The following is a 15,436-nucleotide window of genomic DNA, read 5'->3' as shown; positions in this document are numbered from 1 at the left end:
GCTGTGTTCCACCAGCATTTTGTGTGTGGGCCTTCAAAGGTGAAAGTTTGTGAGTACAAAGCTGGTATTTGTCTGTCAGAATAAAAGGCAAAGACAATGGGTTAAGGAAACTTTGATTTTCAAGAGATAGAGTCCCTGGTTAAGAAAAATAAATGTGCATAACGAGTCTGGGCAGGTAGGAACAAATGAGGTACTTATGAAGTATAGGAAATGCAAGAGAACAGTGAACAAAGAAATCCAGAGGGCTAAAAGAAGGCATTAAGTTGCTCTAGCAGACGAGGTGAAAGAGCATCCTAAGGGATTCTACAGATATATTAAGAGCAAAAGGATTGCTAGGGACAAAATTGGTCCTCTGGAAGATCAGAATAGTAATATTTACTTAGGAAAGGGACAAAGAATCTATAGAAGTGAAGCAATGCAAGAGCAAGATCATGAACAAATACAAGTTACAGGGGAGGGTGTCTTGAGACAAATTAGACTGGATATAACCCCAGGGCCTGTCAAGGTGTTCCCTTGAACCCTGCGAGAGGCAAGTATAGAAACCGCAGGAGACCTTGTAGATGTTTAAATCATCCTTAGCGACAGGAGAGGTACCAGAGGATTGGAAGAAAGCTAATATTGTTCCACTGTTTAAGAAAGGCTCTAAAAATAAACCAGGGAATTATAGGCTGGTGAGCCTGACATTAGTACAGGTGGCCCCCGTTTTTCGAACGTTCGCTTTACGACAGCTTGCTGTTACGAAAGACCTACATTGGTACCTGTTTTCGCTAACCAAAGAGGATTTTCACTTTTACGAAAAAAAGACGCCGGGTTTGTATGTGCGATTACCCCGAGAAAGACTACCATGACCGTGAAGCCTTGTTTGGGCATGTGTGTATGTACGTATGGTGTACGTTCCGATTTTTTTTCTCCCAATCAATTTTGGCTCGCTGCCTTCCTGATTTTGATAAGTAAAACTACACAGTACATACAATATTTCTATTTTATATGGGGTGTATATTTATTATATTGTTCCTGCTTTTACTATATATTCGTGTTATTTTAGGTTTTGTGTGTTATTTGGTTTGATTTGGTAGGTTATTTTTTTGGGTCTGGGAACGCTCAAAATTTTCCCCCATATAAATTAATGGTAATTGCTTCTTCACTTTACAACATTCCGGCTTACAAACGGTTTCACAGGAATGCTCTACCTTCGGATAGCGGGGGAAACCTGTAGTGGGGAAATTATTGGAAGGTATTCCACGAGTACTTGGATAGATATGAGCTGATTAGGGATAGTCAGCATGGCAGGTAGTATTTAACCAATCTTACAGAGTTTTCAAAGTTACCAGGAAAGTGGATGATGGCAAGGCAGTGTTGTCTACATGGACTTTAGCAAGGCATTTGACAAAGTCCTGCATAGGAGGTTGGTCAAGGAGGTTCAGGTGCTGTACATTCAAGATGAGATGGTAAATTGGATTAGACATTGGCTTTGGGAGAGAAAGCAGAGAGTGGTAGTGGATGGTTGCCTCTCTGACTGGAAGCCTGTGAGTAGAGGAGTGCCACAGGGATTGGTGCTGGGTCTGTTGTTGTTTGTCATCTATATGAATGATCTGGATGATAATGTGGTTAACTAGATCAGCATATCTGCAGATGCCACCAAGATTGGGGATGTATCAGACAGCAAGGAAGACCAGAGTTTGCAGTGGGTTCTGGACCCTCTGGAAAAATGGCTGATGGAAATTAAAGTGAAGTTTTGCACTTTGTTTGGACCAACCACTGTACGACTTGCATGGTAAGTGGCAGTAGGGCACTGAGAAGTGTGGTAGAACAGAGAGACCTGGGAATACAGGTCCAAAAATCATTGAATGTGGCATCACAGGCTGATAAGGTTGTAAAGAAAGCTTTTGGCACATTGCTCTTCATAAATCAAAGTGTTGAGAACAGGAGATGGGATGTTATGTTGAAGTTTTATAAGACATTTGTGAAGCTTGTTGTGTGCAATTTTGGTACCTACCTACAAGAAAGATGTAAACAAGATTGAAAGAGTCCAGAGAAAATTTACAAGGATATTGCCAGGACTGGCGTACTTGAGCTACAAGGAAAGATTGAATAGGTTAGGACTTTATTCATTGGAACATAGAAGATTGAAGAGAGATTTAATAGAGGTATATAAAATTATGAGGGTATAGATGGGGTAAATGTAAGCTGGCTTTTTCCATGGAGTGTGGGTGGGACTACAACTAGAGGTCATGGATTAAGGTGAAAGGTGAAAAGTTTAAGGGGACTGTGAGGGGAAACTTCTTCACTCAAAGGGTTGAGAGAGTGTGGAATGAGCTGCCTGTGCAAGTGGTGCACGTGAGCTCAATTTCAACTTTTAACAGAAGTTGTATAGGTACATAGATGGCAGGGGTATGGAGGGTGCAGGTCGATGGAAGTAGACAGTTTAAATGGTTTAGCATGGACTGGATGGGCTGAAGGGCCTAGTATTGTGCTGTACTTTTCTATGACTATGAATTAGAAGCAAGGATAAGTGATACTATGGAGACAGCCATGTTAGAGGCTTAGCATAAACAAAAAGAATGCAAGTTACTGCCCCTGCAAATGAAACAAAGCTTACTGCAATTCGGCTATAATGGTACTAACTACACTGGCAAACACTGTTGAGATCAGAGTTGGTTTTAGTTGGCCTTCTTCCATGGAGGTGCAGAGCAGTGAAACAGCAATCATAATTAAACACTCACAGACATCCACGAAGCAAGTTGTTATGATATCTCCCTCACACCTCTGCAGCCCAAGAGAACTACCCAATGTAAATCCCACCTTCCAAGACAAGGTCCACTGCCTTGCAAGCCATGAGGATGAACAATTTAAGTGTGATGAATGTTTCTGGGACTACCAGGCTTTCATTTTGCATCAAGTTCCAGATCCATCTGAGTGAAAAAATCCACATCTTCCTTTTCACCCTCTATTAACTTTAAATCCAAGCCTTTCAACTTCAGATAAGGTAGATGACTACTCTCCATTTTGTCTTAGCCCTTCCAATTCATGCATCTTGATCTTTTCTCAGTTTCCTCTGTTCCAAAGAAAACAACCCCAGCTTTTTGTATTCTAGACCAGGTAATATCCGGGCACCTTGTTCTATGTTCTGCTAGAAAAATGAAGGGCTATGTAGGAGTAGATTTAAAGGTCGGCACAACATCATGGGTTAAAAGGTCTGTACTGTGTAGTTCTACGTTATATTGTCAACACAAAATTGAGTCCCGATGAAGGGTCTCAACCCGAAACACTGACTCCACAGATGCTGAGATCCTCCAGTGTTGTGTGCGTTGCTTTGGATTTCCAGAATCTGGTTTATGATTTGTGCACCTTGTCAAGAGCATCTACATTCCAGGAGAGATGTGGTCATCAGAACAATATCCCTAATACTCAAGCTTAGCTTAGTCAAGTTGACAATTTTTATTTTAAACATGAACATTGCCTTGAATTTGATGCTATTGGAATTCATTAGTAAGTGCATTTACAATCTGTGACAGTTGCTGATCATGGATCAAAAGGTTAGAAAATGTTTTTGAAAACTACAAATCATGTGGACAAACCACTGGCATACCTGGCTATGAAGAAACAAAGTAGGTAGGTTTGATCTGGACCTGCCAACAACATGATCAGGCTGAGCACCAGTTTCAGAAAAAACAACCATCGAATGACCACATAAACTCCAAATCTGTGGCACAGTGACAGGAAGTAAAGGTTGTTCAAATGTGGAGCAATGTACGAAGCACCTAAGGGAAAAGAAAAAGTTGTTAATTTATTCAAAACTTAATTACATTCTTGGAGAATTCTGCTTTCTCAACAATCAGATTATAAATACTGTCATGTTTTCACAAGTTCATATGTGAAAAAAACGAGCTCAGGTGGCAACAATTCAGATGAGTTGATAAAGAGTCTTGGTCACAAAGTCTGCCTGTTCATTCCTCTCCACAGATGACAGACAGACAGACTTTATTGATCCCGAGGGAAATTGGGTTTCATTACAGCCGCACCAAGAATAGTGTAGAAATATAGCAATATAAAACCATAAATAATTAAATAATAATAAGTTAATCATGCCAAGTGGAAATAAGTCCAGGACCAGCCTATTGGCTCAGGGTGTCTGACACTCTGAGGGAGGAGTTGTAAAGTTTGATGGCCACAGGTAGGAATGACTTCCTATGACGCTCAGTCTTACATCTCGGTGGAATGAGTCTCTGGCTGAATGTACTCCTGTGCCTAACCAGTACATTATGGAGTGGATGGGAGTCATTGTCCAAGATGGCATGCAACTTGGACAGCATCCTCTTTTCAGACACCACCGTCAGAGAGTCCAGTTCCACCCCCACAACATCACTGGCCTTGTGAATGAGTTTGTTGATTCTGTTGGTGTCTGCTACCCTCAGCCTGCTGCCCCAGCACACAACAGCAAACATAATAGCACTGGCCACCACAGACTCGTAGAACATCCTCAGCATCGTCTGGCAGATGTTAAAGGACCTCAGTCTCCTCAGGAAATAGAGACGGCTCTGACCCTTCTTGTAGACAGCCTCAGTGTTCTTTGACCAGTCCAGTTTATTGTCCATTCGTATCTCCAGGTATTTGTAATCCTCCACCATGTCCACACTGACCCCTTGGATGGAAACAGGGGTCACCGGTGCCTTAGCCCTCCTCAGGTCCACCACCAGCTCCTTAGTCTTTTTCACATTAAGCTGCAGATGATTCAGCTTGCACCATGTGACAAAGTTTCCCACTGTAGCCCTGTACTCAGCCTCATCTCCCTTGCTGAGGCTATGGCAGAGCCATCAGAAAACTTCTGAAGATGGCAAGCCTCTGTGTTGTACTTGAAGTCCGAGGTGTAGGGAAGCATCCATCTGCGTCACTGTCAGCTTCTCACCCAGCAGAGCAGGGCAGATGGTGTTGAACTGGAGAAATCAAAAAACATGACCCTCACAGTGCTCGCCGGCTTGTCCAGGTGGGCATAAGCACAGTTCAGCAGGTAGACTATGGCATCCTCAACTCCTAGTCGGGGCTGATAGGCGAACTGGAGGGGGTCTAAGTGTGGCCTAACCATAGGCTGGAGCTGCTCTAGAACAAGTCTCTCCAGGGTCTTCTGATGTGGGAGGTCAATGCCACCAGTCTGTAGTCATTGGAGCCACTGGGGCGTGGCGTGTTCGTACAGGAATGAGGCAGGACATCTTCCACAGCACAGGAACCCTCTGGAGACTCGGGCTCAGGTTGAAGACATGGTGAAGTACTCCACATAGCTGGGGGGCACAGGCTTTGAGCACCCTGGGGCTGACACCATCCAGGCCTGCAGCCTTGCTTGGGTGGAGACGTTTCAGCTGTCTTCTCACCTGTTCAGCTGTGAAGCCCACCGTGGTGGTTTCAGGTGTGGGAGGGGTGTAGTCACGAGAGCAGGGTGGGGGGCTGTGAGGAGGGGTAGGAGGGGAGAGTGGAGTACGTGTTGGTTGGGGGCCGACAACAGATGAATCATGTGGGGGATGGGCAGGGACCACAGTGTTAAATCTGTTGAAGAACAGGTTAAGTTCCTTGGCCCTGTCCACACTGCCTTCAGCTCCTCTGTTGCTAGTTTGCCGGAACCCAGTAATGGTCCTCATCCCACTCCAGACCCCTCTCATTTTGTTCTGCTGGAGTTTCCACTCAAGCTTCCTCCTATACCTGTCTTTAGCCTCCCTGATCTTGGCTTTCAGGTCCCTCTGTATTGTCCTCAGCTCCCCAGTATTTTCCATCTCTAAACACCCTCGTTTTAGCATTCAGGATGTCCTTAATGTCCTGTGTTATCCATGGCTTGTTACTTGAATAACAAAGGACAGTTCTTGCCGGAACATTGCAGCCTGACCTGCTGAGTTCCTCCGGCACTTTGTGTGTATTACTTCAGATGAGTTCACAGAGTATAAACCCTAGTCCACACCCAGGCATTAGTACAGTATTGCTGTAACAATCCCAACTTTCAGGTCATTTATCAACTCCAGTGGATGTTAGAAAATACAAAACACTATTCAAAGAAAAAGGGAAACTGCTCATCATTCAATCAGAGGCTCAGTCAATTACTCCAGAGGTTCACATACTTTTTGGAACCAAGACTGTGATTGTTTAAATGGTGTGCTCAGTATTGACGAGACGTACAATTGTTTGTGTGTTAGTAGTTTAGACAGATTGTGCCTATTTTTGTGACTTAAATGAAGATCAGACCACATTTTATGAGTAATTAATGCAGGAGGGTTCATAAACTATTTCTTGCAACTTGCATACAGGCCACATGTACTCCTGGAGCATTTGGAAGACAGGTGGGATGCACTTGCCTACTCAGGCATCTTCTGCTGAGTGGGAACTCAGTTCACAGCAATATTATTACAAGTTGCAGAGAAATACGAATGGTTGAGTTAAACATCCTAGTTTAACTATATACTGCCCTATGGATTTACTAAAGTACAATGATGGTGAGCGACATTTGCCTTGTGAACAGTTCTCAGGAATGAGACCCTGTCACAATCCTGGAGAGGAACTGTATTGTACAAGAAAAATTGAGTCTTTCTGCAATGCCAGGAAAATCTGGTCTCAATATTTCAATTTGTGGAACTTACCTAGGAGAAAGGAACTTGTGGAGAGTGAGATTTTGTCTGAAAGTAGATAATCCAGAAACAGAGGGAAGAAATTACTGTTGAAATGGCAATGAAATACCTATTAGAGAAAAAAGTTGCCATTAGCTGGTTCAAAATGTTACTTCACTAGCATTTTGTCTAAGACCTAAATACCCAAATTTCAGCTGTTCTTATTTTCCTATCTGACATTGTACGACCTTGTTTAAGATACATTCTTCGCCACCCAGCCACTATAAAACCAGAACCTCTGGCAGGTTCTGTACTATTCTGTGCCTGCACTTTATTTGTTTTTAAACTAATTTCATTAAAGTACACTGAAGTGCTGCATAACATCGTGCACTGCAACCCAATTATTCAATTGACACTGAACAGTCACTGCACAGGAGCCCATTTCTCCAAACAAGCTTGCAAACACTCTTAATCCACAGTTAGAGACTTATGGAGCTTATCTCACTGCCTGACTCTAATGTTATCCCATTTAGTCCCATGCATCCTGATTCACTGACTGTGTGCATACATCTACTGATGCTTCTGGACATATCATCAGTGATGTTCCTGGATTCATCGGGTGTTTCGGGTCTTTCAACATCATACACCCTTCTCCAGGTGACCCAGCCGGGGCTGATCAGACCCCAGCTTGTGTTCAGATCAAATATTCTAAACCAGTAAGTTTCTCCCAATTTGATAAGAATTCATGATTCTGGACATGGTTGGGCATTTGATGCAAAAAGAAACATTTAATGGAAATGGACTGTTTAATTGCTGTGCTAACCTAATCTGACTGATACCCAAGTCTCTCAAAGCTAACTGATTTTCATTCACATTTATGATACAGATTCACACCACTACTAGCTGGGATTACCTCTCACCCCAACTTTTGTCCATTAAATGATTCAGTGGAATATTTGTTACTGTTTAATCAAAAGATAAATTACATGACATTCAGTAACAGTCAAAGACCATTTACTTTACTTATAACTTTAACCATCTCCATCAGTCCTGCAGGCTATCTGCTACTGAAACCTCACACTTGGCTCATCTCACAGACACGCTTCACAAATCCTTCTCTACTGGACTTCCAGAAAACTGCAGCATTAACAACCTGCAGACCATTCCAGGACACTGGAAAACTCAACATTAACAGGAAAGGTCTCAAAATCAATGTTCATTGATTTCTCATGATTCTTTTAAAATGTGTTCACATAGAACATTACAGCACAGTGCAGGAGCTTTGACCCACGATGTTGTGCTGACCCAAGATCAGTCCAACCCTTCCCCCTTCCCACATAACCCTCCATTTTTTCTTAATCCACGTGCCTCTCGAAGCCTCTTAAATCTCCCTAATGTGTCTGTCTCTACCTCCATCCCGGCAGTGTGTTTCACACATTTACCACTCAGTCCTGATGAATAGTCTCTGCCCAAAACATCAACTCTAACTCCTCTCCACAGAAGCTGCCTGACACACTGAGTTCCTCCAGCATATTGTGAGTTACTCTGGATTTCCAGCATCAGCAGAACCTCTTGTGTCTAAGAAGCCCTAACTCACTCAGCCTTTCTTCATAAGACATGAATCCAGGCAGTCTCCTGGTAAATCTCCTCTGTACCCTCTCTAAAGCTTCTATGCCATTCCTACAACGAGGCAACCAGAACTAAACACAATATTCCAAATGTGGTTTAACCCGAGTCTTATAGAGTTGCAACATTACCTTGTTCCCCAACTAATGGGCGCAAAAGCACCATACTCCTCCTTAACCATCCACGGCAGCTTGAGGGATCTATGGACGTGATTCCACACTGCCATTAACCCTGTATACTGCCTTGAAATTTGATGTTCCAAAGTGAATCACTTCACACTTCTCCAGGTTGAAATCCATCTGTCTCTTCTCAACAATTCTTGACAACCTTCTACTCTATCCACAAGACCATCCTTGCAGAAATCAAAATGCTTCTCTAAAGTTTTGCCTTCTTCAATCTCAGGACTGTAACTGAGCTTTGAGTCTTTTCCTGTTATAGTTATATGTCCTGGGATGCACATCTGTGCTATTATACTTGTTAAGCACATGGTACCTTACTAAATTAAAGAAAGTTGCTATCATCACCCACCACAACCCTCTATTTTGTAATGTGTCGCCAGAATTTACTGATTCATTTTCTAAACCCTTTATTTTGAAGATTCTGTAATTGGAACTGGAAAAAAAAAGAGGTGGCTCACCTGCACCAAATTCATGGACACAAACCAAACAAAGTTTTGGTGTCTGGATAATTGTTTCAAATACTCTGCAAGTGTCAGTGTCTGCTCTTGGGCAAGAGGTGCTGGACTGATGTACAATCTGGAAAGAATTCAGAAAATAATAACTGTTATCCATGTTTCAACCCACTTTTGTCTATCTGTTTTGACCTCAAAAACATTTCAATGCATACTCACCAAACCATGTATAAATATTTACTGACACTAACATATTAATAACAGTTTCTATAGAGAAACAGTAGCTGTCAAGCGGAAGTGAAAATAACATTAAAAAGGTTGCTTATTATGATAATATGAAGTTGGAGGATTGAGAAGGAACTCGGGAGTGTGATTTATGCACGGTTGCTTAGCTGATAGTGCATACAGGCAGAACAGGTCCTTCTGGCCCAACGAACCCATCCCTTTAACTGTAGCCTAATCACAGGGCAATTTACAATGACCAACTTACTAACTATTATGTCTTCGGAATATGGAAGGAAACGAGGAAACCTACACGGTCACCAGGAGAACATACAAACTTGTTAAAGTTAGCACTGGAAGTGATCTCCAAACTTGATGCACTGAGCTGTAACAGCATCGTACTAACTGCTATGCTACGATGGCGCACCTTAAGATCAGAGTCCGAACCTGCTGTGATCTGTAAGGAGTTTTCCTGTTCTCCCTGTGACTATGTGAGTTTCTTCTGGCTGCCCCGTTTTTCTCTCCCAAGTTCCAAAGACATACAGGTTAGGGTTAGTGGATTGTGGCAATGCTATATTGGTGTTAGAAGCATGGCAACACTTGCCAAACATAATCCTTGCTGATTTGATGGAAAACACTGCACTTCACTATGTTTCAATGTACATTTGACAATTAAATAAAGCAAATTTAATCTATTAACTGACTGGCTACCGTTACTGAGAGGGGAATTAGACATCAGAGGGAACTCAGGTCCTGTCCAGGTTATGGACACCTGACCCAAGGACACTACAACTGTATGAATGAGTGTTTGAGAGATACACCCACCTAGCCCAGTACTAATCAGGTGCTTGGTAGGGTGAACAGCGTGGGACTGCTGTGCAGACTGACACCAGCTCTTCCTGTACTTGTCTGCTCAATCTCCCTTCACAGTGATGTCCGCAACAACACATTACGGAGCTGGAGGAACTCAGCGGCTCAGGCAAAACCCACATTGTCAAAACTTCAGGTTGAAATCCTTCATCCGGACTGGAAAGAAAGAGGGGAGATTGGCAGTACAGAAAGGTGGAGTAAGAGCTGGCAGATCATTGGTGGATCCAGATGGGGAGGGCATGATTGGCAGGTGAGTGAACGGTGAGAGTGGGAACGATGCAAGAAGCTTTGAGGCGATAGATGGAAGTGATAAATGGCTGAAGATGATGGAATCAGAGAAGAGGTCATATTCCATGAATAAAGGCGGAAGGTGGGGAAGTATACATGGATGATGGGCAGATACAGGGGGTGGTGGAGAGGAAATAAATGGGGTGATGGGGGCTCGTTAGACCAGGAGCCCCCTCACCTGGATCTACCCACCAGCTGACAGCTCTTGCTCCACCCCTTTCCCCAACAGATTTTTTATGTTGGCCATCTCCCTTTTTTCTTTCCAATCCCGATGAAGGGTCTCCACCAGAGATACAGACTGTCCATTTCCTTCCACAGGTGCAGCCCAACTTGAGTTTCTCCAGTTTTACCCCACGTTTCCAGCTTCTGCAGACTTTTATGTCTCCACAGCTGTTTCTGTGATCCTTTCCCACACACCATTTTACAGAGAGTTTCCAGGGACAGAACCCTGTCATACCCTGGGGACAACACGTAGGGAGGTTGGAGGTGGAAGAGACAGCAGTAGTGCCTGTTGAAATTTTTCTGAAGCAGGATGGAAACCAGGAGCCATTCTCAAAGAAAGGATACAAGTTCTGCCATCTGATTTCTGAACGGACACTACCTCACTACTTTTTTTATTTTTGCAATATATATCATATATACATACACATATATACTTACTGTAATTCACTCTTTTTTCCTGTGATCATGTATTGCATTGTACTGCTGCTACAAAGCCAACAAATTTCGTGACATATGCCAGTGATATTAAACTGGATTCTAATGAAATTAGAAGAGGGGATCATGGTGAGGGAGGGATGCATTAAGAAATACTTACTCCTTTAATGTGGAAGCCTCTGCATATTTGACTTTGACTTCTGATTGAAATCGTTGTCTGAGAAGCCAGGTGCATATACTAAAACCAAAAATAGAAAAGGCAGCCATCGCTGCACAGAAGAGTCTAAATGAGACAAAGTTTTCCTTGTTCCACACTGCGTAGGACATAAACACAGACAGGGACCCAAGGGCACTAAAAAGTGAACAGTAAAAATTCAATCTAGTCCTGTCCTTTTCCGACACTGCTAAGTCTGCCAGTAAGGCATTATGATTGAGGTCCACAACAGTGAGGAATCCGTCATACAAACAGAGGCAGATGAGAAATTGTACTCCTGGCTGGGCCCATGCCACCCAGAATGAGAGGAAGGAGAGTGCAAACAGAGGACCATTTCGCATTAACGCCTTCAGTCTCTTCAACACTACTTCAGGAGAGGAAATTGTTTCACCCGACCTATAAAGAAAATAAATACATTATATACTAGCAGAGGTAGTGTTAAAATATTTATTATTGTCAATTATCAAGATTAAATAAAACTAATTAGTCCCCTTACATATGACTAAAATAACATTGAAGAACTCTTGGCAAGACAGATAACCAGTTAGGCACTTGCTTTGTTTGTATGAGGTCTGAGGTTTCTACAGGACTTGCGCAGTTGACCAGACGGGGAACTGCTGGCAGTAACTATTCCATTTTCAAACAGCACCTAGACATTCTCAAAAAAATTACGTACTTGTGGCTTCAGTACACAGCAATGAGTGCTAAAAGAAAAACCAGTCAAAACCAACTGCAAGATCCAGGACAATAACAAATATAATCAAGATGGAGCACTGGGACAAAGTTTCCATGGGAAATACACAAATACAACCTTTTCACATGTGGACACATTTATGCAGTGAGAGACCGTTCATATCACTGAGATTTCTATATTTTCTGAACATGGACTGTACTGAAGGAAACTCAGTTCAGACAGCAGACCTTTCATACTGTACATGTTTTTGTTCAATGATAGTCTGCATATTCTACTTAGTTTCTTTAAATAGGCATACAACAGCACAACATACAAACAGGCCATCTGACCCATGATGATGTCCAAACTAATTCAACTAGTTATTAAACATGTTAACTAAATTAGTCCCTTCTGCCTCCACAAATACATATCCCTCCTTTCTCTGCACATTCATGTGCCAAGAGATTCTTAAAATCCCTCCACTGTACATTTGCTTCCACTACAATCCAGACACTCACCACCATTAAAAGAAACTTGCACTGCAAATCTCCTTTCAACTTGCACCCTCTCACCTTAAATGCATGATATTAGATATTTCAACCTGGTAAAAAAAAAGATCTATCTACTCTAAGCCTCACAATTTTAATAAACCTTCATCAGATATCCTCTCAACCTCCAGCCATCCAAAAAAATAACTCAGATTTGTCCAACCTTTCCTTACAGTTCACACCCTCTAATCCAGCCAATATCCTGGTAAACACCGTATCAAATGCTTCCACGTGCTTCCTAAAAGTGGCAACCAGAACTGAATACAACACTCTATATTGCACCTTGACCAGAGTTTTCCAAAGCTGCAATATAAATTTCCTGACTCTTAAATTGAACCCCTCGATCAAAAGACAAACAAGTCACATACATTTGTTTCTACCCCAACAAATTTCAGGGGGGTGTGGACATGGACCTCAGAATCTGTCTGGACAGCCAGAGTCCTGCCATTAGCTACACTTTCCCCATACATTTGATTTTCTGAAGTACAACGCCTGGATAAATTAAACTCTCCCTGCCATTTATCCACCCATATCTGCAATTAATCTATATCCTTTCCCAATCTTCAACAGTACATGCCCAATCCCCAATTTTTCCATTGTGGTCATTCTTCAGAACAGGAACAAATTTTAATAACACTTTTACATTAATGGTGCAAAATATAATCAACCCAACTTGAAAACTACACAGAACTTCAAATACAAAATTGTTTATTGATACATACTGTTGTGTGCTCAGAAATGAGCGGTCGCTTAGCCATCCAAATAATGGATCATTAAGACTATTCCATAGGAGAAAAATGGTCTGGAAGGAAAATGCAATGAAGATTAAAACAAAGATGTTCTGTAATAGCTACAGACACCATATTGAAAACAAACACAAGAAAATCTGTGGATGCTGGAAATCCAAAGCAACACATGCAAAATGCTGGAGTAACTCAGCAGGCCAGGCAGCATCTATGGAAAAAAGTAAACAGTCAGCGTTTCAGGCCGAGACCCTTCATCAGGACTGTTTACTCTTTTCCATAGATGCTGGAGGAACTCAGCAGGCCGGGCAGCATTTTGTGTGTGATATCATATTGAAGACCAGAAAAAGTCATTAATAGTTCATGGAGTCTAATACACAAAACTAAGCTAAAATCAGAAAATTATTTTTGAAAACAATTGAAATATTGAGAACAGATACAGAAATATTTGTAGACAGCATGTTGACTTCATGGAATCTTTGCCATTACAAAGAACCCTCAATCACATAAAAACATAGTTATGCCAAAACCCAAACTCAACTAGTGGTGCCGGATTCTGGGCACCCTATTTTAGGAAGTGCATCAATTGCTTTGCAGAAAATGCAGCAAAGGTTTACTACAATAAGACCATAAACATAGGTACAGAATTAGGCCATTCAATCCATCAAGTCTGTTGTAAAATTCCATCATGGCTTCTTTATTATTTCTCTCAACCCAATCACCTGTCTTAGCCTCATAACCTTGATGCCCCGACTAATCAAGAACGTATCAACTTCCAATTAAATATACCCAATGACTTGGCTGTGTGTGGCAATGAACTCAATAGATTCACAACCTCAACTAAAGAAATTATTCTGCATCTGTTCTAAAGAGATTTTAGAGCAAATGAGCTTTGAACTCTGAGGCTGTTTCCTCTAATTCTAGACTCCCCCACTACAGGAAACGTCCTCTCCACATTCACACTACCTAGGTTTTAAATATTTGATAGGTTTCAGTGAGACCAACAACCCCCCCCCCCCACCCCATCCAACCCCATTCTTCTAAACTCCAGCAAGCACAGGCCCAGAGCCATCAAACATAATAAATGGGTATGTTGAATTAGATTACCTGGAGAGTTGAGAGAAATGGGAAACTCCTCTCAGAGCAGAGTTTAGTAAGAGATTTGTTGGATTTTTGCAAAATTAAAGATTATTAGGAAGGAAATATCAGATTGTGTTTTCAATTCTTTAGCAAATAATAGTGAGAAACATTTTTTTTAAACAGAAGACATGGTAGCCAGGCTGAAGAGCTTTAAGCAATTAACCATCTCATACAGAAGCACAAGAATGTTTCATAAGATTACTTTCTTCCTTACTCAAGTGTTTTACATTTAAACATTTGCTGCGATCACAAAAATTTCTCATCCATTTGAGAATGGTTGAGAAATGGCTGCTCTTGGGCTGCACTTGCTGGAATATAGAAGGATCGGGGGGGGGGGCAGAGATCTCATTGCAACCTATTGAATACAGTACTGAAGGCTTAGAGTGAATGTGGAGAGGATGTTTCCTGTAGGCCTAGAGGGCACAGCCGCAAAATACAGGGCTCGTCTGTTCTAAAATGCCTTTAGAACAGAAATGAGGAACTTGTTTATCCAGAGGGTGGTGGATTGTGGAATTCATTGCCACAGATGGCTGCAAAGGTCAAGTCATTGGGTCTATTTAAAGCAGAGGCTGATAGGTTCTTGATTAGTTAGACTGTCAAAGGTTATGGGAGAAGGCAAGAAAATGGGGTTGAGAGGGATAATAAATCAGACAAGATGAATGGCGGAGCAGACTCGATGGACTGAATGGCCTAATTCTGCTCCTATGTCTCATGGTCTAATTTACTGACATCCTTAGACAACAAACAGGGACATAACTAATTACTGGATTTTCATTGCTCTGCTAAATTGGTTAGTCTATTTTACATGCATGCTTCAATGCAGTCAGTAATTACTGCACTTTGGCAACAGTTAAAACACCCTCAAGAATGATCCTTCTGTATCTCAGGGAAATGAATTTCCCACAGCCAATGTCTGATTAACTCGAGAGATCTTTAGACATTGGTCATAAGCCCTGCTCTTTGGAAAGATGCTGCTGCACAACTTTCCCACACAGCCCACAAGAGTCGAGTAGCTAGCAAAGAGTCCCTGCCTGCACCATAAGACTCATCTTTTTGCTACAAAGTGGCAAATATTTAAAAGAAAACTCGGTCCTAGACTTGATCTTCCATCATTCCAAAAACACACATCATCAGTTCAATATTTCAGTCTGCATTTTCTTCCAGATGAGGAGATAACACTGGTTTGTCAGAGACCACTGAAAATTGACAGCTTTGTAAAACATCAAGATTACTAGCAAAA

At 41.9% G+C, this 15,436-nt stretch overlaps 1 protein-coding gene across 2 annotated transcripts in view; it reads right to left on the bottom strand.

Annotated features, from left to right (window-relative positions):
* mfsd13a (major facilitator superfamily domain containing 13A) overlaps positions 1 to 15,436 on the bottom strand; it is a 50,300-nt gene that overhangs the window by 11,434 nt on the left and 23,430 nt on the right. For both annotated transcript variants that reach the window (XM_073026905.1, XM_073026906.1), the window contains 5 exons: positions 13,036 to 13,115; positions 11,039 to 11,488; positions 8,848 to 8,965; positions 6,618 to 6,714; positions 3,590 to 3,761 (listed from right to left, as the gene is read on the bottom strand). In XM_073026905.1, coding sequence (XP_072883006.1) covers positions 3,590 to 3,761; positions 6,618 to 6,714; positions 8,848 to 8,965; positions 11,039 to 11,488; positions 13,036 to 13,115 — 917 coding nt within the window. The remainder of the gene's footprint in view (positions 1 to 3,589; positions 3,762 to 6,617; positions 6,715 to 8,847; positions 8,966 to 11,038; positions 11,489 to 13,035; positions 13,116 to 15,436) is intronic.

Source organism: Hemitrygon akajei, chromosome 23, assembly GCF_048418815.1.
Source record: "Hemitrygon akajei chromosome 23, sHemAka1.3, whole genome shotgun sequence".
In the NCBI taxonomy this organism is placed as follows: Eukaryota; Metazoa; Chordata; class Chondrichthyes; order Myliobatiformes; family Dasyatidae; genus Hemitrygon; species Hemitrygon akajei.
Note: the sequence above shows the minus strand (reverse complement) of the source record. Positions and strands in the feature narration are given on the sequence as shown.